General features: G+C 38.2%; 1 protein-coding gene across 2 annotated transcripts; it reads right to left on the minus strand.

Moving 5' to 3' along the window:
- Positions 1–294: 294 nt before the first annotated feature.
- AKIRIN2 (akirin 2) lies at positions 295–21,609 on the minus strand. 2 transcript variants are annotated; one of them, XM_014848433.3, is made up of 5 exons: positions 19,808–21,609; positions 4,621–4,764; positions 2,311–2,460; positions 1,231–1,302; positions 295–976 (listed from the first exon to the last, which is right to left on the minus strand). In XM_014848433.3, exons 1-5 carry the CDS (start codon positions 20,670–20,672, stop codon positions 966–968), a joined length of 1,242 nt encoding a protein of 413 aa, XP_014703919.2. In that variant the 5' UTR covers positions 20,673–21,609; the 3' UTR covers positions 295–965. The 2 variants fall into 2 exon arrangements, with proteins under 2 accessions (XP_014703919.2, XP_070352498.1); XM_070496397.1 differs by lacking the exon at positions 4,621–4,764.
- Between the last annotated feature and the right edge of the window lie 736 nt (positions 21,610–22,345).

Here is a 22,345-nt window from a genome sequence, read left to right on the forward strand (position 1 = left end):
GTCATCCTTTTAAAAAAACCTGCATTCTACTGATATCTTTGAGGTAAAAATTCTACAGCTGTAAAAACTGATCTATTATATAATGTTCTATCATGCAGTCAGTTATAAGAGAAGCAACTTGGAATCAGAAGTCAGATTTTGAAAAGCAGCACTCAAATGTTAGATTATGTAGTACATGAAAAGATTTTTAAATCTTATCAGAAAGTCAACTTCATTGAATCAGGGAAAATGCTTACATTTAAAACACTGGCATTATTCAAATACTACCCATCAGTACATTAAAAAACAAGCAGATTAGAAGTAAATGTTTTATTCTTTCAACTAAATTCCAGTACTACAAGGGCAGTAAAACAATGATACACTGGGAAAAAATGCAGCAATAAACATTTGTTAAAAAGACTGATGGAATAAATAAAAACTACCAAAAAAAAAGAAAGAAAATCATAAAAACCCATTCTGAAACCCCAAGAAGTCCTGGAATACAGAAATGCCCTCCTCCTTCACTATTTCACAGGAAGCACTGTAGGCTATTTGCTTAATAATGTCCTGGGATTACATTCTAAATTATTAATAACTGGTTACAGCTCGGTTGTAGTGCACAATTAAAATCACACTAACTTCATCTGAAGTGTCATTCTACAGTTTTATTTACACAACCAGTGAAGGGCATGTTCTTAGAATACCAGATTTAATCCTTTTCAAACATTAATGTAAGAAGCCAAATTGTAATGATACAGCAAATGAGGCCACTGGTATTAATACAGGTAGCAAAGGTCCACATCCGGGTGGTATTGACATCAGGGAAATTTCCAAAACCAGTTGCTGCCTAAAGTGGTTGCCACTGACGAAAGCTTGAAATAACCTGTATTCATAGGGGGGTACTGGCATTGCTGCATGTCATAATTGAGACCTCTTGCAACAATTCAACAAAGAACAAGGCAGCCCACAAATGCAGAAAACGTGATTCATGAAACATCTAAAGAGGGAGAAAAGGAAAATTAGTGCAAAATGTAGGTCAAAATTCAAACACACACCAGATCTTCATCCCCAATATTGCCCTAAGTATTTAAGTAACCAAAAGCAAGCCTTAGTAGTTTTGCTGCCTATTTCCTCTAGGCTTTTTCTCCATGATTTTCTGTTAAATTCTCTTCTTGAGTATGAAGATAATTATAGTAAATGTCTTCTCCTTAAAAGACTGTCTTGTTTTCAATTCAAAGATGAAATACTTACAACTAGCAGGCTGTTCTCCATATCGTCGCATTATTTGATCATGCGTAAACTTCACAAATGCATCATATTGTTCTATAAATAAAGGTACACATCAATTACATGATTTGCAGTCTCTCTCTAATATATTAAAGCCAGATAAACTCTGAAAAATCCAATAAATACAGTGAAGCATTCTAAGTTGGCACTCTGAATCAGACACATAACCTCAGTAATACTAATAGTGTATCAAATGGAAAGAGGCACAGAGCTTAGTCGGGAAACCACTTTGTCCAAATCACACAAGTTCAGGTATAGACTAGGTCGGGCTTCTTTCTCAACCTATTAAGAATAAAGGGCTTAAAATAAAAAAAAAAGATCTTTCCACTCTGCAAGTTAATTGTAAGTCGTCTATGAATGGCAATTTATTCCAAGGAGAGGAAATGAGACAACAAAAGCCTGACACAACATGATATATCCAAAAACATCCACCTGCAACCTAATCAGATTCTCTTGATTAGCACCTTGATTTAACTCCTTAAGAATCAAAAAGCTTACAATACCCACAATAAAATCTGTGGCTTAAAAATCGGAGAAAATTCTGATTAAGTTACCATATATAATACATTTTATTTACTGCACTTAAATTATCAAGTTTTACTACAAATTTTTTTGGATAATTAAAACAAGAATGCAGCGGCTTTTGATACTCTAAAATGATGTTCACGGTGCCAGTTAGATATTTCAAGTGTCTAGATTAATGGCAAAGTTATCATGAAAGATAGGCAGTTCAAAGATCCACAACCAAATGGTGGTATAGTCAAGTTTTCAGCACAGGATACTTTATCAAAAGAAAAATCTACTTCACTAATACTGCACCTGATCTACATGGCTAACAAATACTATTTCTTGAGGTCACAGAGGAGGGTCATGAGCTACAGGGAGGTTCATTTCCTTTCTTGAACTGAATGAAATTCTCTGGTTCTTGGAAAACATACTGTACCAGTGTATAAAAAGGGTAATTTAACTGACATGAAGTACATGTGGGAAATAATCCGTTTCTTATGAGCTTCTCAGAGACTCTAAAATAAACACATCTCATACCTGCAAGTTTTGTGTTTAATATTTCTTCATACTCTTCTCGAACCTTCTCTTCACGTTCTTTCAACAAACGTTCACAGATCATCCCAACCTGCCGTAGAGTGAATAAGGGCTGTTCTTTTTTTAATGGTGAGGATGTTGCAGATGAAGCCCCTATGTATAAGATGAACCAAAAAAAGCATGTGATTTAGAGTGATCATAGAAAGCATCTTCTAACTCAAGAGGTTTCATCTGGATCTTTTCAATGTTCATATAAAAGCATTTTTTATCACTTTTTAGCACATTATTTCCCAAGTAGTCTTAGAACAGGTGTAATCCCATCAGCAAGTGACTCTGAAAAAACACAGCAAGATGCATGCAATCAAACATAAGGGAAAAAGTCTGAAGGTGAGTGGACAAAATTACAAGATAAAAACAAGATTTAATCAAGTTTTTGTTTTTTAATTAATGATATTAGCTAGGAGACCAGTTTGTAAAAATAAATACTGAGAATATACTAATATTCAACATTAAATTTTATGGTACAAAGTCCTTAAGGATTATTAATCTAACAGCCACTTGGCATTATCAAATAGTGATACTTGATAGAAAAGATTTCTTCTGAATGCATTCCTCTTAAAGTACTACTTAATGCACTTTGATTTTCCAAAAACATCACTCCTCTTTTATTAAAAAGAACATGTGAAATTAATTTTTTTGAGAACTCAGGATTATGATAGCCATCTATTATAACACTGCTACAAGTATTTTATACGCATACAGATACAGAAATTTGCTATCAATTGTGCGTCCTGCTGTGTATCTGCCCCTGGTACCCTCAATCCTCTTTTCACTTGCCCCTACACGGCTGGGACCAGTTACTAACTATGCTTGTTAGAGATGTGTCTATCACAAGAATAAAGTATACCAGCTTTAGTCCATAACTACACTAAGGCTATCTTTATTTAATTCCCAGCTTTCTTAGTTGAGGCTGCCAGCTAAATGATCTAAGAAGCAAACTGACTAACAGATGATGATGATCTTGGTTTCCTGCTGATATAATCTAGTTTCTACCCTCACCCCATTTCACCCACTTATACCTGGCCCCCAAAATTGGCAGGAGTACTGCAGAATGTTTTGAACAATTTCATGTTTCCTAATCTAATTTTATTTGACTGTTTTCTAGCCTTTGAATGTTTTTTTTTATTCTGCCAGGTTTTCCTATCACTGCTGGGAGGGAAGGGAAGGAAGGCAGGCAACTACTGTCACAAGAAAAACTATCTTGCTGAGAACTTTACTAATGCTAACAGCCACTTTTTTGTTTTTTTTTTTGGAGGAAGATTAGCCCTCAGCTAACTACTGCCAGTCCTCCTCTTTTTGCTGAGGAAGCCTGGCTCTGAGCTAACATCCGTGCCCATCTTCCTCTAGTTTATACGTGGGACGCCTACCACAGCATGGCTGCCAAGCAGTGCCATGTCTGCACCCGGGATCCGAACCAGCGAACCCCGGGCCGCCGAGAAGCGGAACGTGCGAACTTAACCGCTGTGCCACCGGGCCGGCCCTGCCAACAGCCACTTTTGATGGCTCTTTTTCAGTAAGAAGCTTTACTTTCCCTTCACTTCAAACAGCCTTCATTTTTATACTTTTTTTGTTTTTCAGAAAAAGTGTACTTGCAGACTATTCCCTCCAACAAAAGGTAATAGATCAAAAATAACCCACCTTTAGGAATCTATCCTAATAGGGTATATGTACAGGGACATTTTTGTAAATACTGTAATAGCAGAAATTCTGAGTCCAATTATTGATCATTAATGGTTAGTTTAATAATTATGGGAAATACATAAAATGGCAAACCATTCAGCCATGGCAAGGTACATCATTACCTAACGAAGCACACAGTATATTGTTATTATTTATTTTTTTTAATAGAAGCTACAAATCATAATACTTTTGGGGAAGTCCATTTAGGCGATCTATATAAAGACTTGGATATTAGGCGACAGACAGGTCTTTGGGTGGTGGGAATGCAAGTGGCAATTATAGTCAGCCCTCTGCATGTGCGGGTTCCACATCCTCGGATTCAACCAACTGCGGATCCTGTAGGTATTATGTTTATGATCTGCGGTTGGCTGAACCGTGGGGTCCTGGCAGGGATACCAAGGGACAGCTATAACTTGTTGTGTACCACGTTTTTAAGAGATCAGGCATTACTTGTAAAAAAAAAAAAAAATGTTTTTTAAAAATCAAGAGGAGAAATAGGAGCTTGAGTGACTGAAGGCAACTTGTATTACCTTTTCCCATACTAAATAATATTCCCTTTAAGTTTATTATTACCTGGCGAAGCTGGTCCACTGAGGAGAAATGCATGTGGCTGTGCATCAGAAGTACAACATGGATCTGTCTGCTGGAAACTAGTTTCTAAATGTCTTCTCTTCTGCATGCGTTTATACTCTTGTTTTATGTTGTACAGAATTTGTTCTAAAAGAAAAAAGTTAAAATTTGGCAAGATAAAAACTTTTAAGTTTAAAAAAAAGTTGTGTTGTTTCCAACAATTATTTAGTGGATCTACTGAACATATCCTCTTCAAATAAAATACAGAAAACTGATGATCTGGGAAGAATTAGTTTCAGCATTAATGGGGGCACTCATTCAGAAACAGCACATACATACTACCTGGAATTCAGCTATTCTAAAATGCCATTCTTTTTGAGCACTGATTAGCAAAAAATAAATTTAAGTGTTTTTCATTTAATGTAAAGATAAGGGACTCAACTAAAATACATATTTTATTCAAATTCTTAAGAGTCCCAAACTCAAAGGTCATTTACTCATCACACATATAACTATTAAATTAACAGGATTTTCCAAGACCATAAATAATTAGAAGCAGGGAGGACTATGTATATACTAGCACACACTAGTGAGAAGTGACAGTATACTGGTCAGCAAAATGAGAGTAGATGGGAACTAAAAATGATCATACATTAAATATTAGGCTCAAAAGAGCCTATGAGGGGCTGGCCCTGTGGCCGAGTGGTTAAGTTCGCGCGCTCCGCTGCAGGCGGCCCAGTGTTCCGACGGTTCGAATCCTGGGCGCGGACATGGCACTGCTCATCAAACCACGCTGAGGCAGCGTCCCACATGCCACAACTAGAATGACCCACAACTAAGAATATGTAACTATGTACCTGGGGGCTTTGGGGAGAAAAAGGAAAAAAATAAAATCTTTAAAAAAAAAAAGAGCCTATGAATATTACAGCATTAACAACAAAGTGTTATCTGATTCTTGGGGGTAAAAACCCACATAAAGTGATTGGTACCTGTACAGGTACTCAATAAGAAGCACCGTACCACAGTGCCATTATCTTCAGCCACAACCATCCATCCAAACAGGGGTACAAATTATATCAAACATATCCTTTAGGCCAGTATAATTCATTCTAGAAAGCTTTCTAATTTAAAATAGTTGCCATTTAGCCTCTCCAGAAAATCACTCCCTGAGATTTCGACTCCCCTACAGACTGACTTTTTCACAACCACCGTAGCTCCTAAATTAATAGGTTATCCATGTGAAACTAATCCCAAGAAGTTTATTAGTCCCAATCCAAAGCAAAATTAAACACAAATTAAAAGTTAAAGTGGCAACTAACAGGCAATAAAATGATTCATAAATATAATGGAGTGTAACTTGACCAATTCTACAATGGTGCATTAATTTAAAAAGGAAATGAAAATTCGAAGGCTAAAGATTTATGTAAGATGAAACGATCGTTTTTTAAATTTAATAGTGATGGTTTTCTTAGGTATATACTAAATTCTCATGTTTCTTTTCTCACTTTATATTGTTTCCTAGTAAGAAAAACTTTCAGGGCTTTTGAGAGAGACTGAGGGGACATCAATCAGTCTTAAACATTTTATATTCTGCCAATTTCCTTATTTTAACTGGGGAAAAAAAGAGAAAAGTTGCAAAAGATAGATCCACTTAAGATTGCACTTACGTAAATTTTGTGTATAAACAAACCTGTTTACATAGACATGAATGTGCAGTTTAAGTACAAAATTATACATTAGAATGATTAACTTCAGGATGGCTGTGTGAGGGGTGCTTTAGCTGTATTTAACATTTTTCAGAATGTTAACATTTGTTTATACTAAACATGGTCAACCATTCAGTCCTTTTCCATTTATTTGAAATAGCTGTAATTTAAAAACTAAGTCACCAGTATGAAATAAAATGGTTGTCTACGGAACAGTTAAGCACCTTGATAGAAATGGGTTTCCTAAGCTTCACAGGTGTCCAATAAAACTAGTGCAACATCCTATACCAACCAGGACAAGCACACATATCCTTAATTTTTAAAAACAGAACACTTTCAGTAGCAATATTCTAAAAGGTTTTTAAAATAATGATGTTTTGACCTCTGACAGCAAGCTTCACTCATTTATCACTTTCTGTTCAAAGCTACCATCACCCTGATCAAAAATGCCTGAATTCAAAGCATCCTAACGTTTATTCACAACCAGAGACTTCAAATGTATTAGCACAGAGTAACCTGACCTTAATATCTTTCTGTGACATTCTTTGACCATCACATAGCTGTTCTCAGATTACTTTAGTCTTCCTTTTGCCTCACAAAAATCAACCAAAGCACAACTAAGATGTACGAAAAGAATAGTGGTAACAAACTCAATTTCTTCACTTGATAGCCTCAAACAAGATCCAGCCTAGGATTAAGATATGGTAAAACTTTTAAAAATTAGTTTTGTAAACCTCCATACCATCTAATACTTGAGACATCATAATAAGTTAAGGAATTTTAAGGTATACATTTACAAATGAATTCACCAATTTAAATGTACAATTTGATGAGCTCTGACAAGTGCACACATAAGTCTTGCAACCACCACAACCATAATAAAGAACTTTATCACCTCCAAAAGTTCTCTCCTTTCTTATTTCTTAAGCTCCTATTCTTCACCATCACAACTACATTCATGTACTGTCACTATATAGTTTTGCCTCTTCTAAAATTTGATATAAATGATATCATAAAGAGTGTGGATTTTTGCATCTGATGTCTTTCACTCACACCCCCCCCCCAACCTGTCCATTTCCGTTTAATGAACATTTGGATTCTTTCCAATTTGGGGATATTATGAATATTGAAGTAGAAGTCTATGAGTGGACAAATTCTCATTTTTCTTGGGTAAACATGTAAGAGTGGGATGGATGGCCTGATTATATGGTAAGTGTATGCTTTTACTTTGTAGGTAATTGTCAAACCATTTTCCAGAGGAACTGTACCATTTTGCATTCCCACCAGTAATGTATGAGTTCCAGCTGCTCCACATCTTTGCCAACACTTGATATTGTCAGTTAAAGAGCTGAAGAATTTTGAATGCTATTGCCTGCACTGCTTTTTACATCTAATATGATGCAACTATGTCACCTAAGCCTCACTGTGACCTCAAATGCTCTAATGCGGGTAACATGTGATCAACAACATTATGCAGTGAATGCGCCAATTTAACTTGGTCAAGATCTCAGCAGCACAAGTAGCAAACAGCTAACTGTAAGCCTCAAACTCAACTTCTCTCAGTTCAGAGGCATAAGCAGTTTTGAAACTGCTAACTCAAGAAATTTCCCCATATTCGACATTCCACAAATCACGTTTTAGGCTCAAACTAGATTTCTGGCTGACTTAAGCTGCTTCCATACCAGCTGCATGAAGGCCTTCTGGACGTCAATAAAGTACCTATGTCTACTTAGTCTTAAGCTACTTAAATCTAGCCATCTCTTAACAAACTAGCAAGTGACATTTTATTCCATGTACATATAACATCTGACATTGTGTTCCCAACACACAATGTATGGTCCATTAAAGAAAAAGAAAGTCAAATAAACTTCATTTATATAATCAGTTGCAGATTCCAGTTTTAATTATGCAACCTGCATATTTGCCTTATGAAGGAGACTGAATTTGCAGCAAATCAATTAGAGCAAAATATGTACTTATCTTCATGACAATCCACACCACAAATGATTGTATATTACTTTTCAAAATCCTAAAAGCTACATCGCTCTTTCACCATACTCTTTTGCCAAAATACTAAGACTCTCTTCTACTGTACTAGGTTAAAGTGAAAGTCAGTATTAGCAAATTCTGTGACTAATGGCATTTACATTTCCAAATCTAGTAAATGTCATTGGGATTGCTAATAAAATCCTCCTCCTTAACAGGTTAAGAGATTATCAATGAGCCAGCACTTATCCATTTGGCATATTTTTTTAAAAAAAACAAAAAACCTAGGTGAATGTGAAAAGAAAAAGCCTGGCTTAAAGCAGTATTAAGCCAACATCCAAAATATTTCACTCTTCTTCGCTGCCACAGTACTTCAGAAAGCCTGGACACAATGAACAAGATCATCAATATAAAACAGGAGAAAGCAGTTGACGGGATAAAAAAAAAAGTAACTGAGTTGATGAGAGTAAAAGAAACAGCATCAAGATGGGACTAAGAGCAAAGGGAGGCATATGGAATTAGAAGCAACTAAAAATGGGTTTAAAGAAGAACCATAAAATTGGGGAGGGGAAGGAAACCAAGCATCTGTCTAGAGTCCATAAGATGTCTAAAAACCTGTGCTATGTGAAACTAAACTTTTGCTCCAGACCTGTATAGCCTTAATGTTTTCCTACTGACATAATTATTGAACATTAAGGTTTCATTAACAGTTTTAAATATAGGAGTATAAGACCCCTTTTTTAATCACCTTATATGTTAATTTCTCTATGGAGTATCTCCGAAAAAAACAAAGTGAAAGTTCATCAAGATAGATAAACAATGGGATTAAAAATAAAATAAATCTTAAAAGTATGTAAGTTCTAGGCAGGAACACAAATGAAATGGGAAACCTGTAAACAACTAAGAACAGAAAACCTGCAGTAGCCACTAAGACCCAAAACTAAGGAACTGTTCCAAATGAAACAACAGACCAAATCTAGAGCTCTCAACTACATACTAGACATGGCCATGTCTACTGTATAAATTAAAACACACACAATTAAGAGTTGCTATGGAGACCCATTTTTGTAAATCGACTATTTTCCCAGTATCATCTGTTCAAAACTAAAACAGTTCTTATGTTCTCCTTGAAGGAACCTTAAGGACAATGTTCTTATCCAGCTGAGAGCTATCTAACTAAAAAGAATGAGCTGATGTCATTTTTAATTCACTTTAAAATTACTGCTATGTCAAAAGGACGTGGAATCAATTTTAACACAAGATTATCAAGTTATATCTACATTTTTAAACTTCTATTTGGATTAACATGAATCATAATAAGCATGATATAGCTGCACACAATTACATAAAGAGTATTATCTACAGTACTTTAGCAACTGGCTTAGACTCTACATTACATTTTACTGTATAAGAGGCATTTATTTATCTCCTACAAGACGAAGAAAAACTATAATCACTACAGGTCAAATTCTATTTTTTCACTGATTCTATAATAGCCAGTGATTCCTTATTTGAAATAAATGACTCAATTTGTTAAAACCCTGCAGGTCGATGTATAAATTTTACAAATTAACTGCACAATGGAAGTCACTAATGCAAGGAGTCCAGCAATGCTCAGTCAGCAGGTGGCTCCTCCCTGATATTCAAGAAGTTTCTTACCTTTGTTTGATATTATTGTGGATTTTAAAGACATATGTTAACCCTGTTGCTTTTGTTGTTTAGCTCTTTTACTGTCTGCAAATACCTTCTGAAACAGCTTACAAGCTAGGAAAATAAAGAGTAGTAAGAAGCCCAAAAAAGCAGTAAATGGGGAAGAACAAGGAGAAATCGAACCATTCAAAACCCAAAATACGCATGCTACAGAAAACATTTAATGCCAAGGCAAGAACCAAGGTAAGGTTTGAAGAATACAGAGAGCACACTCCTTGAGGAGAACTCTAGGCAGCACAATCAAGCTGAAGAGCAAATCCATCTCCTATAACAACTTATTAGGGCACCCAAACACACATAACACACACAAATATGAGCTATGGTTGCAACTGATGATTCACAGGCTAAACTGACCCCAAAGACATGTCTGGCCTGAATACTTTTTAAAAAAAATAAGTGTGACTTTGTGGCCAACATTTAAAAGTGGGGTGATTTTACATTAAAAGTCAGATTTCTGGCTGTCGCTGGGGAAAACTGGACTATGTGGCAAAATCCAGCTGAAGAGTGGTTGCTACCTTTTGGGCATAAGTTCTCAAGCAGTTCTGAAACTCTGACTGCACACACAAATCACCTGAGGATTTTGTTAAACTACGGACTCTGAGAAATGGAGCCTCAGATTCTACTTTTCTAATGAGTTTCCAGTTGATGCTGCTGGGCACTAGAAAGGTTAGAACCCACCTAGTTTACTTCACTCATTTATATTACTTGCCTGGAATAAAGAACATTTAAGTTTATATCGCCTGCTTAAAATAATAACTCTCCTACTGTGACAATTAAATAGAAAAGTGGTTGGTTTATTTATTACTGGACATACCAGGAAATGGAGAGGAAGAGAAGGAAAGCGGTAACAGCCAAGATTATTACAAGTACAAAAATATTTAAGGTGATCTAAATTCATTTGCCACCTTCACCTGCATGGCTTTTGTAGTTCTAAGTTAGACATACTCCTCTCTAGCAGGAAAATATTCTGTAAATCAAATTTAAACTTGATTGGAACTACTTAGGGAGACTCATTACATGACTAACATACATAAATTCATTTTTCCTAACACACCGTTCTTAAAATATAAAATTCATGTTCATTATATGATTGATAGTTAAATGCATTTACTTTTCTGTGTCTGCTTTAAGAGCAATTAAGACTACCTCTCACACCAGACGGCACTGATTGTAAGCCCACAGATATCTTTGGTTTATCCCATATATTTTGTAAGTTAGCTGTGAATATTTAAAAGTCAACAGATTTCACAAAAATTCTGACTTCTGGGGGGAGGGAGGGCTACTGGAAAGATCTGACAATAAAAAGCTCAAATTCCCCACAGCTGGAACTAAGAACTATAAACTGAACTATAAAGATGTAAATTAGAGAGTCATCTGTAAGTGGAAACTGAAGTCAGGGGCATGCACGTGATTGCATAGGGAGCTTAATATTAAGCTGGATAGGAATGGCGCTGAACCTAGAACTGAAAAACTCCTAAGTGCAATGGCCAGATGAAGACAGAAAGAACAGCCATAAAGTGGAGGTAAACAGTGTTGTCACAGAAGGAGAAAAAAAAGTATTTCAAAAGGAAGGGAGTGGGTCAGCAACGTGAATGCCATAAGAAAGATCAAAGAAAACAAGGACCGATTGCGTGCCATGGAAGTCACTGATGACTTGACAAGAGCTGTCTGAGGCACAAATACACCAGGAGAGAGGTGAGAACCAAAGAAATGGAACCAAATAGACTATCTGAAAGCTCTTTGAATTTGGTTTTGAAGTGGAGGAATCTGGAAGAAAATGAGGATGTTCTGTTTACTTTCTAATGGAGGCTTGACAATATTTAAAGCCAAAAGTAAAGATCCAATTGAGAGAGAAAAATAATCAAGAGGATAAGGTTCCTCTGCAGAGAAGCGGGATCCTTCCCTTACCGTGTAATAAAGTGCTTTAATTATCTCATTTAATCTTTCTCAATGATACTAAAAGGGAAAACAGCATAGGCACAAATGTTAGTAGTGATGGTACTGGGAACAATGAAGAAGCTGTCATTTGATGGCTTCTATTTTTTTCTGTGAAGTAGAAGGCAAGGTTATTTACTGAAATGGCAGGACTGCTGGACAATGTAAAAAGTCTCATTCGAGGTTGCCCTATTGTGATTGTCTCCAGAACTGGGGGACAGGAAATGCTCTTAATCCTCACAAGAACCCCAGGAAGCAGACAGTACTATCATCATGTGCATAATTCTATAAATGAGGAAAATGAGGCTTTGATTCAATGGCTTCTGAAAGGTCACACAGCTGGAACACGGCAGAGCCCAGCCTGATCTCAGAGCGTATGCTCTATTGCCCTCTCCAGTATTGTATTACTACACCTAGCCGGTATTCCACAAGTACCTAAAGTTACAGTAAGTCACAGTGAGGAAAGCTAATTTTTAAAAAACAGGGTGTCAGAATAGATGATTTCTACCATGTATTATTGGTACTTCATACCCTGAAACCTCAAATTCTACAACTGTTAAGAAGGTAGTAACAAAAACAGCATAATTCTCATCTACCTAGAGCCCTGAAACTGTCATCACTGGCTATCAACCGAGTAATTATAAGAAATATTCATATTACATTCAGATATTTATATAAGTGATGCTTCAAGAGTCTCTAAACCGCCTGCTCTTAGGATAGGCATCTATATCTAACCAGAATGTTTTATTAGTGTTTTAAAAGTGAGGAAATATTCTAAATTGGTAGGTCAGCATTGCCACACATAAACAACTGATGCCAGCCTCTCATAATGTACTATTTCACCTTGGGCCATGAATGGTTGTTACAGTGAGCATCAGCTTCCCCTGTCCTGTTACAGAAACTTAAACCACCTATATTTTTAACCAATTATACCACTTAGAAAAATTTTTCTTCCAGAGAATTATATTTTAGCATTAGGAACAAGGCAATCCTCTCTAACAATTAACAGGCAAAGTTTAGAGACAATAATGTTTGAAAAATCAGCTTTTTGCAATCTTTCAAGTTCCACTCTACATTCTATTCTTCGTTTGCTGGATCAATTCAACAATACTGTATTATTTTTTAAAAAAGAAAGAAAATCAACTCTTCCAGGTCCCTCCCTCCAACCTTTCCCTTTAGTGTGACTTTTGGAGGGAGTTTTCTAAGAATTAAGATTAATGGAAACGAAAATGAATGCTAACCCAAAGTCAGAAAACACATCATAGACCAAAACAATTTCAGAAACAGCCAACAAAAAAGCTTCAACACTTACCTAAAAAGAAAATCACCTTTAAGGTTTCAAAAGTAGTACAACTGTGATTTAATCAGTAAGCCAATTTAGGCTGCCAAAGGCGAAAGTAATGCTAACGTGGAAAAATGTCCACAAGGAATTAAAATACAGTCATGTACCACATTAAGGACGTTTTGGTCAATGACAGGCCGCAGATCCAACAGTGCTCCCCTAAGATTAATACTATACAGCCTAGGTGTGTAGTAGTCTAGGTTTGTGTAAGGACACTATGATGTTCGCTCAACATTGAAACAGCCTAATGATGCGTTTCTTAGAATGCATCCCTGTAATTAAGTGACACATGATGGTAGGTATATTGATAAAGCAAAAAGATTACAGCATTTTTATTCAAGTTTAGCTAGGTAGTAAAGTATCAGCAATGGCGGCTCTTTCAGTCCCTTGAGAGATTTTGTCTTGTCTTTGCCTAACCAGCACGGTATCTGGAACTCAAATGAGGTTTATAAGAGCCTGAACAAGTGAATTCTAAAGTATTCAGATTTTTCTAATATTTGAGAAAAACCAAGTACATGAATAGACCCAGAAATTAAGTCAAACCCAAAAACTGTATTATTGGAAAGATTACAATTTCAATAAAATCAAACGTTGCAAAGCACTAATACATTTCAGGATGATCTGCCTATGACATTTGTGACAGACAAACACTAATGACTTAAGATTTTTAAAGAGAGGAAGAAGTAGGGGCTGGCCCCGTGGCCGAGTGGTTAAGTTCGCGCGCTCCGCTGCAGGCGGCCCAGTGCTTCGTTGGTTCGAGTCCTGGGCGCGGACATGGCACTGCTCATCAGACCACGCTGAGGCAGCGTCCCACATGCCACAACTAGAAGAACCCACAACGAAGAATACACAACTATGTACCGGGGGGCTTTGGGGAGAAAAAGGAAAAAATAAAATCTTTAAAAAAAAAAAAAAAAAAAAGAGAGGAAGAAGTAAGTTATACCCCAAGACAAACTACCAACATATTATGAGCTATTTGCTTTTCTAGTGCTGGGAGGTTAAAAATAACTATTACCACCCAAAAAAGCCTAACATAACAAGAAAGATTACAAAATCCGACATACTGGAACATTCTGATCAAAAGGCCCAAAATAAATATCAAAGCTGATAACTCGACAGACACTAGAATTTTAATTTACCTGCAAGGATTCTCTCCCTGCTCAATATAGCTGCAGTATCTTCTCATCATGTGAGAAATTTGCTGTAACTGAAATCATTCCTTTAGAAATAAAAGATCAGAACTTCATATATTACAAAATATTTTCTCCTGAAAATCATGTAAATTCTTCAAAAATGTGTTTTTTCAAATAAATCTCTGCAAACAGTGAAATCCTTGTAGATGGTGCTATTTCAAATATTGTAATGCACATAGTCCGTGTTTGTCATCATTGTCCAAAAAAGATGAGGGAATACTGAGAAGTATACTTCAAGTGCCTCAGAAAAAGCACTGTTCAAAGCCAAACTAATTGTTCTATTTCTTATTACTACTCATTTGTTTCCATCACAATTTTTTTTTAAAATGTTGTCAAGTATTGTGGCTATATTGTCACAAAACAGTCTAAAAAGAAAAACTGGTACATAAGAGGGGGTAGAACTGAAATTACATTTTTATTTTTATCATCAGCATCTCTAAGAACCTTGGGAAACGCCAAGGCTCGATCAAATCAACAAATAAACTCAATAAATATTTTAAAACTTTGTGATAAGACATTAACTAAGAGGATAGGTATGGCAGATAAGAATACCTTTGGGGTTATTTTCCAACTTTACAATGTAAGTCCCATTTGATCCATCCTACCCCCTCAAAATTCAAGAGGCATTCCTGTTAAGAGTTTTTGCTACAAGACTGTGGGTGATGGGTCATATTTCTCAAATGTGTTTAGAAAGTTGAGAAACACTGGTAAGCTGAGTTCTAGAAACCCTACACTCAGCAATAAAATTAAAGATGAATCTCAAACTAAATTCACTTGTGAAAACATATTTGCCGTTTGCAGATGCCAGGCTGGTTCATATAGTTTTGAACAAGTATTCCAGCCTCCATGCGTTCTTGAAAGTAGGTAGTCTTCTCAAAGGCAAGAAATTCACTGTGGTTTCACATACGCATAGAGAACATTCTGTAAGTCAAGAGCACTAGCACAGTGTTAACACAAAGACTGCAGAGACCACAAGTAGCTGATTAATTCAGTTATATGTACTTGAAAAGACCCAACTCAACACCATTATCTAGTTTCATGAAATAACTATCCAAGAGGTCCAAACTTAACCCATGCTAGCATTCTTTTTTAAGTGCAAGGACAATCCAAAGTTTCTTTTCAAAGAGGAAAAATACACAAAACTGGGCCCTTCCACTGACTTTCTTATTTCTCAACTTTTCAAAACAAAAGCGTTTCTATCATTCTGTCTTCCTGGGTGTACCTAAACACTTAGTAAAGGCCTGCCCGAGTAACACATTACGTATATTCTTTTTCCTATAAAGCCATTTGAGAACTGAAGAAATTTATTATTCTCCCTTACATCTCAGATTACGTCTCTTCAGCAACCATGATAACTAGTAGATTCTATATCTAAAGGGCTAACCAACCTCTCTCTGATCTAGCCATGGTTTACCCTATGTGTTTCTGTGCTCAAGATAGGCTTTATTTTTCTACTTTCAAAACAAAATAGCTCAATAATGAATACAACTGTGCTCTTTCAATGGCCATAAATTTACAGGATTCTTAAACGCATAATTCATAGAACTACGAAATAACTCCAGCTACACACACAGTCCTAAACAAAGTATCAGGTTTAAAATCCAAAGTACAAAGACCATTAAAAACACTTTATTTGCCAAATCCACTGAGAGACCAGAGGCAACTTATAACAGCTGTCTAAACAACCACAAAATATTAAAAACACTTCTGGCTCAGTATAAATGACATCTGAAGTGAAATGCTGCCTCCTCCAACAGACATCTCATTTGTTTGCCTAGAACCATTTATACTTCATTTAAGCCAGCTGGTATCTCCGTTTGCAGGCATGCATCAATGTCTACTGAACAATCTAAGTTCCTGTACACCCTTCCCCATTCACAAGCTGCAATTTCCATTTTTAATGGCAAGTTTCCAGCAAATACAACGAGTTCCTTCAAATGAATTTAACTCTTCATCCAACTCAATTCCTAGGGCAGACTAGAGCAATGATAACAAAACATAAACAATGTGAATAAAAGTCACCTATCAAACTCACAGAGGTTGACAGCCACAGAAGCATCTCTTCACCAGACCATTCATTCATTCACTACACAATTATGAAAAACAACACGTTGGATCTGACTGACAGTCTCTTGTAATGTTACATAATATTTTGGTTTTATTAAAATAATTTTTTCCTTGAGAATGTCATAATCTTTTGGCTAAATGGTAAATACTCTGAGCTGTTTCAAAAACCAATAAAGAAAAACAAAACACTTTGAATCTGTTTTCAACTAACATACCAGAATGAGTACTGGTGTAGCTAGTAGAAGCATTCATTTTTCCCACCATATTCAATGCTTTCCCCCGCCCCCAATACCTCCACTCATCATTCACTTTTCCTTTTCCACATCCAGGGGTATTATAAACCTCACTGCTGACACCCTAGAGAGAAGTAGGTAAACTCCTTCTGTAAAGACCAGACAGTAAATATTTGAGCTTTGGGAAAATACAGCCGCTGTCACTACTCAACTCCACTACTGCAGCCTGCAATGGACAATACTTAAAAAAATAAATAACAAAGAAAGAGCATGGCTGCATTCCAATAAAATTCATTTGCCAGCCCTTTCCTTTTTCCTAGCATTAAGTTGCAACGGTGTGAAAAATATTGATTTAAATAATAGTCATCAAGACAAACCTTGGAATTACCTTCCTGGGATGACTAAAATAAACTAGGGTTTAAAACAGATGTCCAAGTTCCTGAAATGACTAGTAAAGCCGAAACATGACTTCAATAACACATCAGAAGACACTGTGTAAAAGTATCCAGCGAAGAATGATGATAATGGTAAATTTATATACATGCTCTGAAAAAAATTCACTTCAGCACTCTAGTTCTAAACTATTTTAATTTCTCTTTGAACTCATAGAAATGAAAGGAAAACAGTTTCCACAGAGTCCCAGTCAATCTCAATTTGCTAAGTCACTTTCCATTTCTAATCCTATCTACTTATTTCAGCTAAGGATATACAAGTACTCACTCTGGTAAGTTTAAGAATCACCACTGTTAAAATAGGAATCTAAAAATTAGGTGCGTGTGAAAATTATTTCCAAGTGTGGTGACATGAAAACTGGGAAGCTCTTTGATACCTGCACAACACTGCAGCTCCCATTATGACAACATTTTTACAAAACCAGGAGCATGCCCAAGATTGGCCATGTAAACACAGTCAAATTAAATTACATATAGAAAGTCATTCAAAATAACAGTAAAGGTAAATTTTAGCAATTCAAAACTTGAGCAATTTTATCTGCTTTTCTAAGTCAACTTTTAATGTTAAGATTCAAATTAGTTGAAATAGCTAATAACTTTCAGGAGACTCAATAACAATCAATTATGGTGTGATTTTTAGAGTTCAGGATATGATCAAACTTCCAGAGTAAATGTCCAAAATGGAAGACACTGCAGTATTTTGGAAAAAGTGAATTTGAATCAGCAGGCTTAAACAACTCCAATGATTCCAGCTGTTTTACCAGCATATAGTCCACTTAATTGAAATTTGAGAAAATTCAGGGCCAACCACACTAGCCAAGCTACAGATACATCGATGAAACGACAAATCTACAAAGGATCACATTTCTTTCTGAATAAGCTTCCTTTAAAGTGAGGACAAATGTTATAGCCGCTGGCTGGTTTGCCATCTACGCTCCAGACTATTTCAGCATTGAGATATATTTCAGCTCCCAAACCTAACACTGTATTAATTCACTCCCTCGACAGAAATTTACTGCTGGTTAGCCAGAGCTATTTTTAAGTAGCTTTATTAGTTGTTAAGTACAGATTCCATGGTATCATTTCAATTTTCAATGATACCATTTCACTGAAAAAGACAAATTCTAAAAATAATGTTAACCACCAGGAGCCCATTCTTAACAATGACTGTTTCTTCTTTAATGTATAGCCTAACAATAAATCAATGAATGCCTTTATACAGAAGACAGTTTAGCTTCGCTTTAAAGCTATCTTGGAATTCTTCCAAACTAGCCACAACTCTAAAATAGTATATCTTTAAGTTAGGTCAAAGATTTAATAGCAAAAAATGGTAGCCTAGGCATTTGAACGTCTCCCTGTAAATTTGGGCAAAGATATTTAAAAACCTGACCTGAAAAAACAAAACAAAATTTAGTCAATTCCAAGTCCCCGAATATAAAGGTATATACGCCCAGATTTTTTTTAAGCTAACGATGAAACATTTAAATCAAACTATGAAAAAGCTTTGTCTACAGGTCATATTATTACCAAAGAAACAAACACAAAACCTTTGCATATTACACACACAAAGGAGACAGATTTACACTACCAGTCCACAAAAGCCTATCTCAGGACTGTGCCACCGGCACACAAGGATTTTCAAAGTACAGAAAAAACTGGGCATACACACGCGGTACGAAGCAGCCAAAAGGCATTTCCCCACAGTCACTTTCAGGAAATGTTTCAAGATGAAAAGCAAAAATCGTCTGAAGTCCTTTGGAATCTCGGGTTGATTTCTTTATTATTCTCAAGGGTGTTTTTCTCCCAACATACTGCGCTGGGCAGAAAATAACACACTTCCAACTACACGCCAATACTCAGGCCCAATTTTCGATACAATGTGCTTTTCCTTAAAAGTTCAAGTTTCTCAAGGTCTGAACGTATAGCGTGATCATATTACAGCACTCAGGAAGAGCATTTTCTTTGTTGTTGACCCTGCTAGGGAAACAGGTCTTGACTCAGCCAAAGTGGCGTTCTTGTGGGTGATTAATGACAGGCCTAGATCGCGCCCCGGTGACATCCATCCCCACCCCCCACCCCCTCTGTACTAAAATCAGCCATGTCTGAACTGGAGAAGGGGCTGCCGCCTCGCCTCGAACCCCCCAGACCCAGAGTGAAAAGCTGCAGCCGACCGATTCTGGGAGACGAGGCATGGAGATTCGGGGGAAATGCGACCCACCCCTCGCCCAAATTTATGAATAATATCGCCCTCCCGGATCATTTCCGCCGGGGCTCTCCAGACTACGGAAACACTCAATTCCAGTCATTCGGCCCAAAGAAAAGGATCTTCCTCTTCCCCACAACACCCGGCAAGGCACGGCCCCGACCCACCGCCCCGACGCCCCCCTCTCTTGACATCAGGCCATCTCTATTGTGTCTCCGAGGCCGGACGAGCTAATTCGAAAGAAGGTGGTCGCCCGACTCCTCCGCTGAGAGGAGGACGCGTCCGGCACCCCCGCTGCGGCCGCATCCCGCGCCCCGGGACCCAGTCCCCTCACCCCCCGGGCGGCCGCGGGCCGAGTCCCACCTGTGGTGAGGCGGGAGGAGACGTCGCCGAAGGGGGACGGCTCCATTCGGAGATACTTCTGCGGCGAGGCGGCGGCGGCCGAGAAGGAGGCGGCGGTGGCCGCGGCGGCCGACGACGGGGAGGCGGCGGCTGAGGTGGGCGCCGACAATGGCGCACATCGCCTCCGCTTCGGGGACGCCGGGCTCAGCAGAGGGTCGAAATCCAGAGTCCTTTTCAGAGTGGCTCCGCACGCCATGGCCGGGGCGGCGGAGGCGCCGGGCTTGGGTGAGGTCGGGGAGGGCGAAGGGAGGGGGCGAGTGCGGACGCGAGGGGAGCCTAACCGACGGGCTCGGGAGCAGGAGGGCGGCTGGCGGACGCCGGCGGGGAGACGAGAGCCGCCGCCGCCGCTGCCTCCGCGGCAGGGCAGTGGCCCGGGCCGGCGCGGGCGAGAACGGGAGGGGCGGTGGCGGCAGCTCGCGCCCGCCGCGTCAGGGGGGCTCTTCCGCCTGCTCCGGCGCGGCTCCCCCGGGAGAGGCTCCGGCCGCCCCCGCCGTCCGTTCGAGCTTTGCGCCGCGCCTGAGGCGCTCCTGCGCTGACACCGGCTCCCTTCGGAAGTCGATACCAGCTTCGTGAGGTATGAGGCCGGGACGCGGCTCCTGAGACGCCTGGGCAGGGGCAGAAGCTCGAGAGCGGCGGTCGATGCGGAAGGATTGCGAGGTAGCGGCGGCGGCCGGAGCTCCAGAGAACACGTCCAGCCGCTTCCCCCTCCACTGTACGACTCTTCCACCCGCCGCCGGCCCCAATATGGCGTCAATAACAACGCCGCCGATTCAAATCCTGCGGCCTCAGGACGCGTGCGCATAGGGTGGCTACCACGAGGGTGCATTCTGGGAGTTGTAGTTTTTCACTGTGGGGAGGAATCCCCGTGAAAAGCGGTTAGGGAGGAGTCACGGAAACTACGACTCCCGTCATTCAAGGCGCGCGACTCCCAGTTCCGGGTTGGAATTTAAATCCCCTACACAGCTTGACTGTGGAAGGAACTAAGCAAAAGAGAAAAAAAGAAAAAGCTGTGAGAGAGTGTGAGAGAGGAAGGCAAACCCGTAGGGAAAGCGGCCTTAAAATACCTTTAAAATTCAGGACATTAGTTGTCCGGATACCGCTCCCACACTGATTTAACAACCAGGAAATAGAAAACTAAGCCAACCTAACAGTCCAAGACAGATTAATTTCCGTAATGAATGCCAAGAACAAAACCTGTCACATCGAAGGGCTAGGAAATAATAAGATTATGGAACCTATTTAGGACTGCTAGAGAGAACAACGTAATAGTATCAGGTTACCGGATCCTTGATTGAACTCCATCCTTGTCCTTCCCAGGTAGCTGTTTGCAGCCACTTACTAAATTTTGCAAAGCCAGCTTTATCCTGTAAATGAATAAGATTTAAACGACGTACAGTACCAAATTGTTTGCTTCGGATAAAAAGTGAGTGATATCAAAAATTGTATTATCTCTATTGAATATTGGTGTATCTTGTGAACGGTAAAAATTGAAAGACGTAGTGAAATCTCTAGGGAGCAGATGTTGGACCCATTTTGTAAGCAGAGAAAAATATTTTTTCTAAAAGTTTCACTTTTAATCAGGTACCTAAAATAAGTCAAATACAGCATTAATAAAAAGGTGATTTATGCAAAAAACTATCACCAGTCCAGTACAAAACTAGTTATCTATGTGAATGCCATATTATAAAATGTTCATAGATATCAAATACTGGCTTCCAGTGCTTATGTATTCCTATCATTTATTCAGTAACTAAAAGAAGTTTTGTACCACTTTGTCTTTTATTCTTTATACCAATTTTGGACAGTAGTTCGATATATTTATTCTTGTTTTATAGAATTGTTTGACGCCTCAAAGATCAGCAGTCCTGATCACACTGATTGTGTCAACAACTAAGTGAGCTAGTTTTATTTTGAGATGTTATACTGTTTGGAAAATATATTTCAAAAATGATCAGTATTTAATAAAACAGCAGCTTTACTGTGATACCCAATAGGTAAATTTTTACTAAATTCTAAGCACTCTATGAAATCTATGATATGGTGAAATTAACAGAATATACATATTTTATGTAAATAAGTAGGAAAAGATAGGTTAACCCATGGAAAACAAATAACAAGGCATTTATGTTCCTGTTAAGTGTTTTCTGGAATTAAGATTTGACCTTAAATTATAGTGCTTACATTGGAAAGGGAGTGTTATGAGCTGATTTGTGTCTCCTCAAAATTTATATGTTGAAGTTCTAACCCCAGGTATCTCAGAATATGACCATATTTGGAAATAGGGTCATTTCAGATATAATTAGTTAAGATGAAGTCACAGTGGAGTTCTGTGGGCCCGTGATCCAATATGACTAATATCCTTATTAAAAAAGGGGAAAATTGGATTCAGGCAGGCAGAACACCACGTGACGTGAAGGCAGAAATCTAGGTGCTGCGTCTACAAGCCGAGGAAAGCTAAGGATTGCCAGCAAACCACCAGAAGTTAGGAGAGACATGGAA

This window comes from Equus asinus, chromosome 24 (genome assembly GCF_041296235.1).
Source record: "Equus asinus isolate D_3611 breed Donkey chromosome 24, EquAss-T2T_v2, whole genome shotgun sequence".
NCBI lineage: Eukaryota > Metazoa > Chordata > Mammalia > Perissodactyla > Equidae > Equus > Equus asinus.

What these genes read in the sequence shown, in the direction of transcription:
- AKIRIN2 (XM_014848433.3), bottom strand. Translation starts at nt 20,672, where the DNA reads ATGCACCCTCGTGGTAGCCACCCTATGCGCACGCGTCCTGAGGCCGCA. An exon ending in CAGTGGACCAGCTTCGCCAG is followed by an intron (nt 2,461 to 4,620) that starts GTAATAATAAAC and finishes TCTTATACATAG; the next exon opens with GGGCTTCATCTGCAACATCC. An exon ending in ATTAAACACAAAACTTGCAG is followed by an intron (nt 1,303 to 2,310) that starts GTATGAGATGTG and finishes CTTTATTTATAG; the next exon opens with AACAATATGATGCATTTGTG.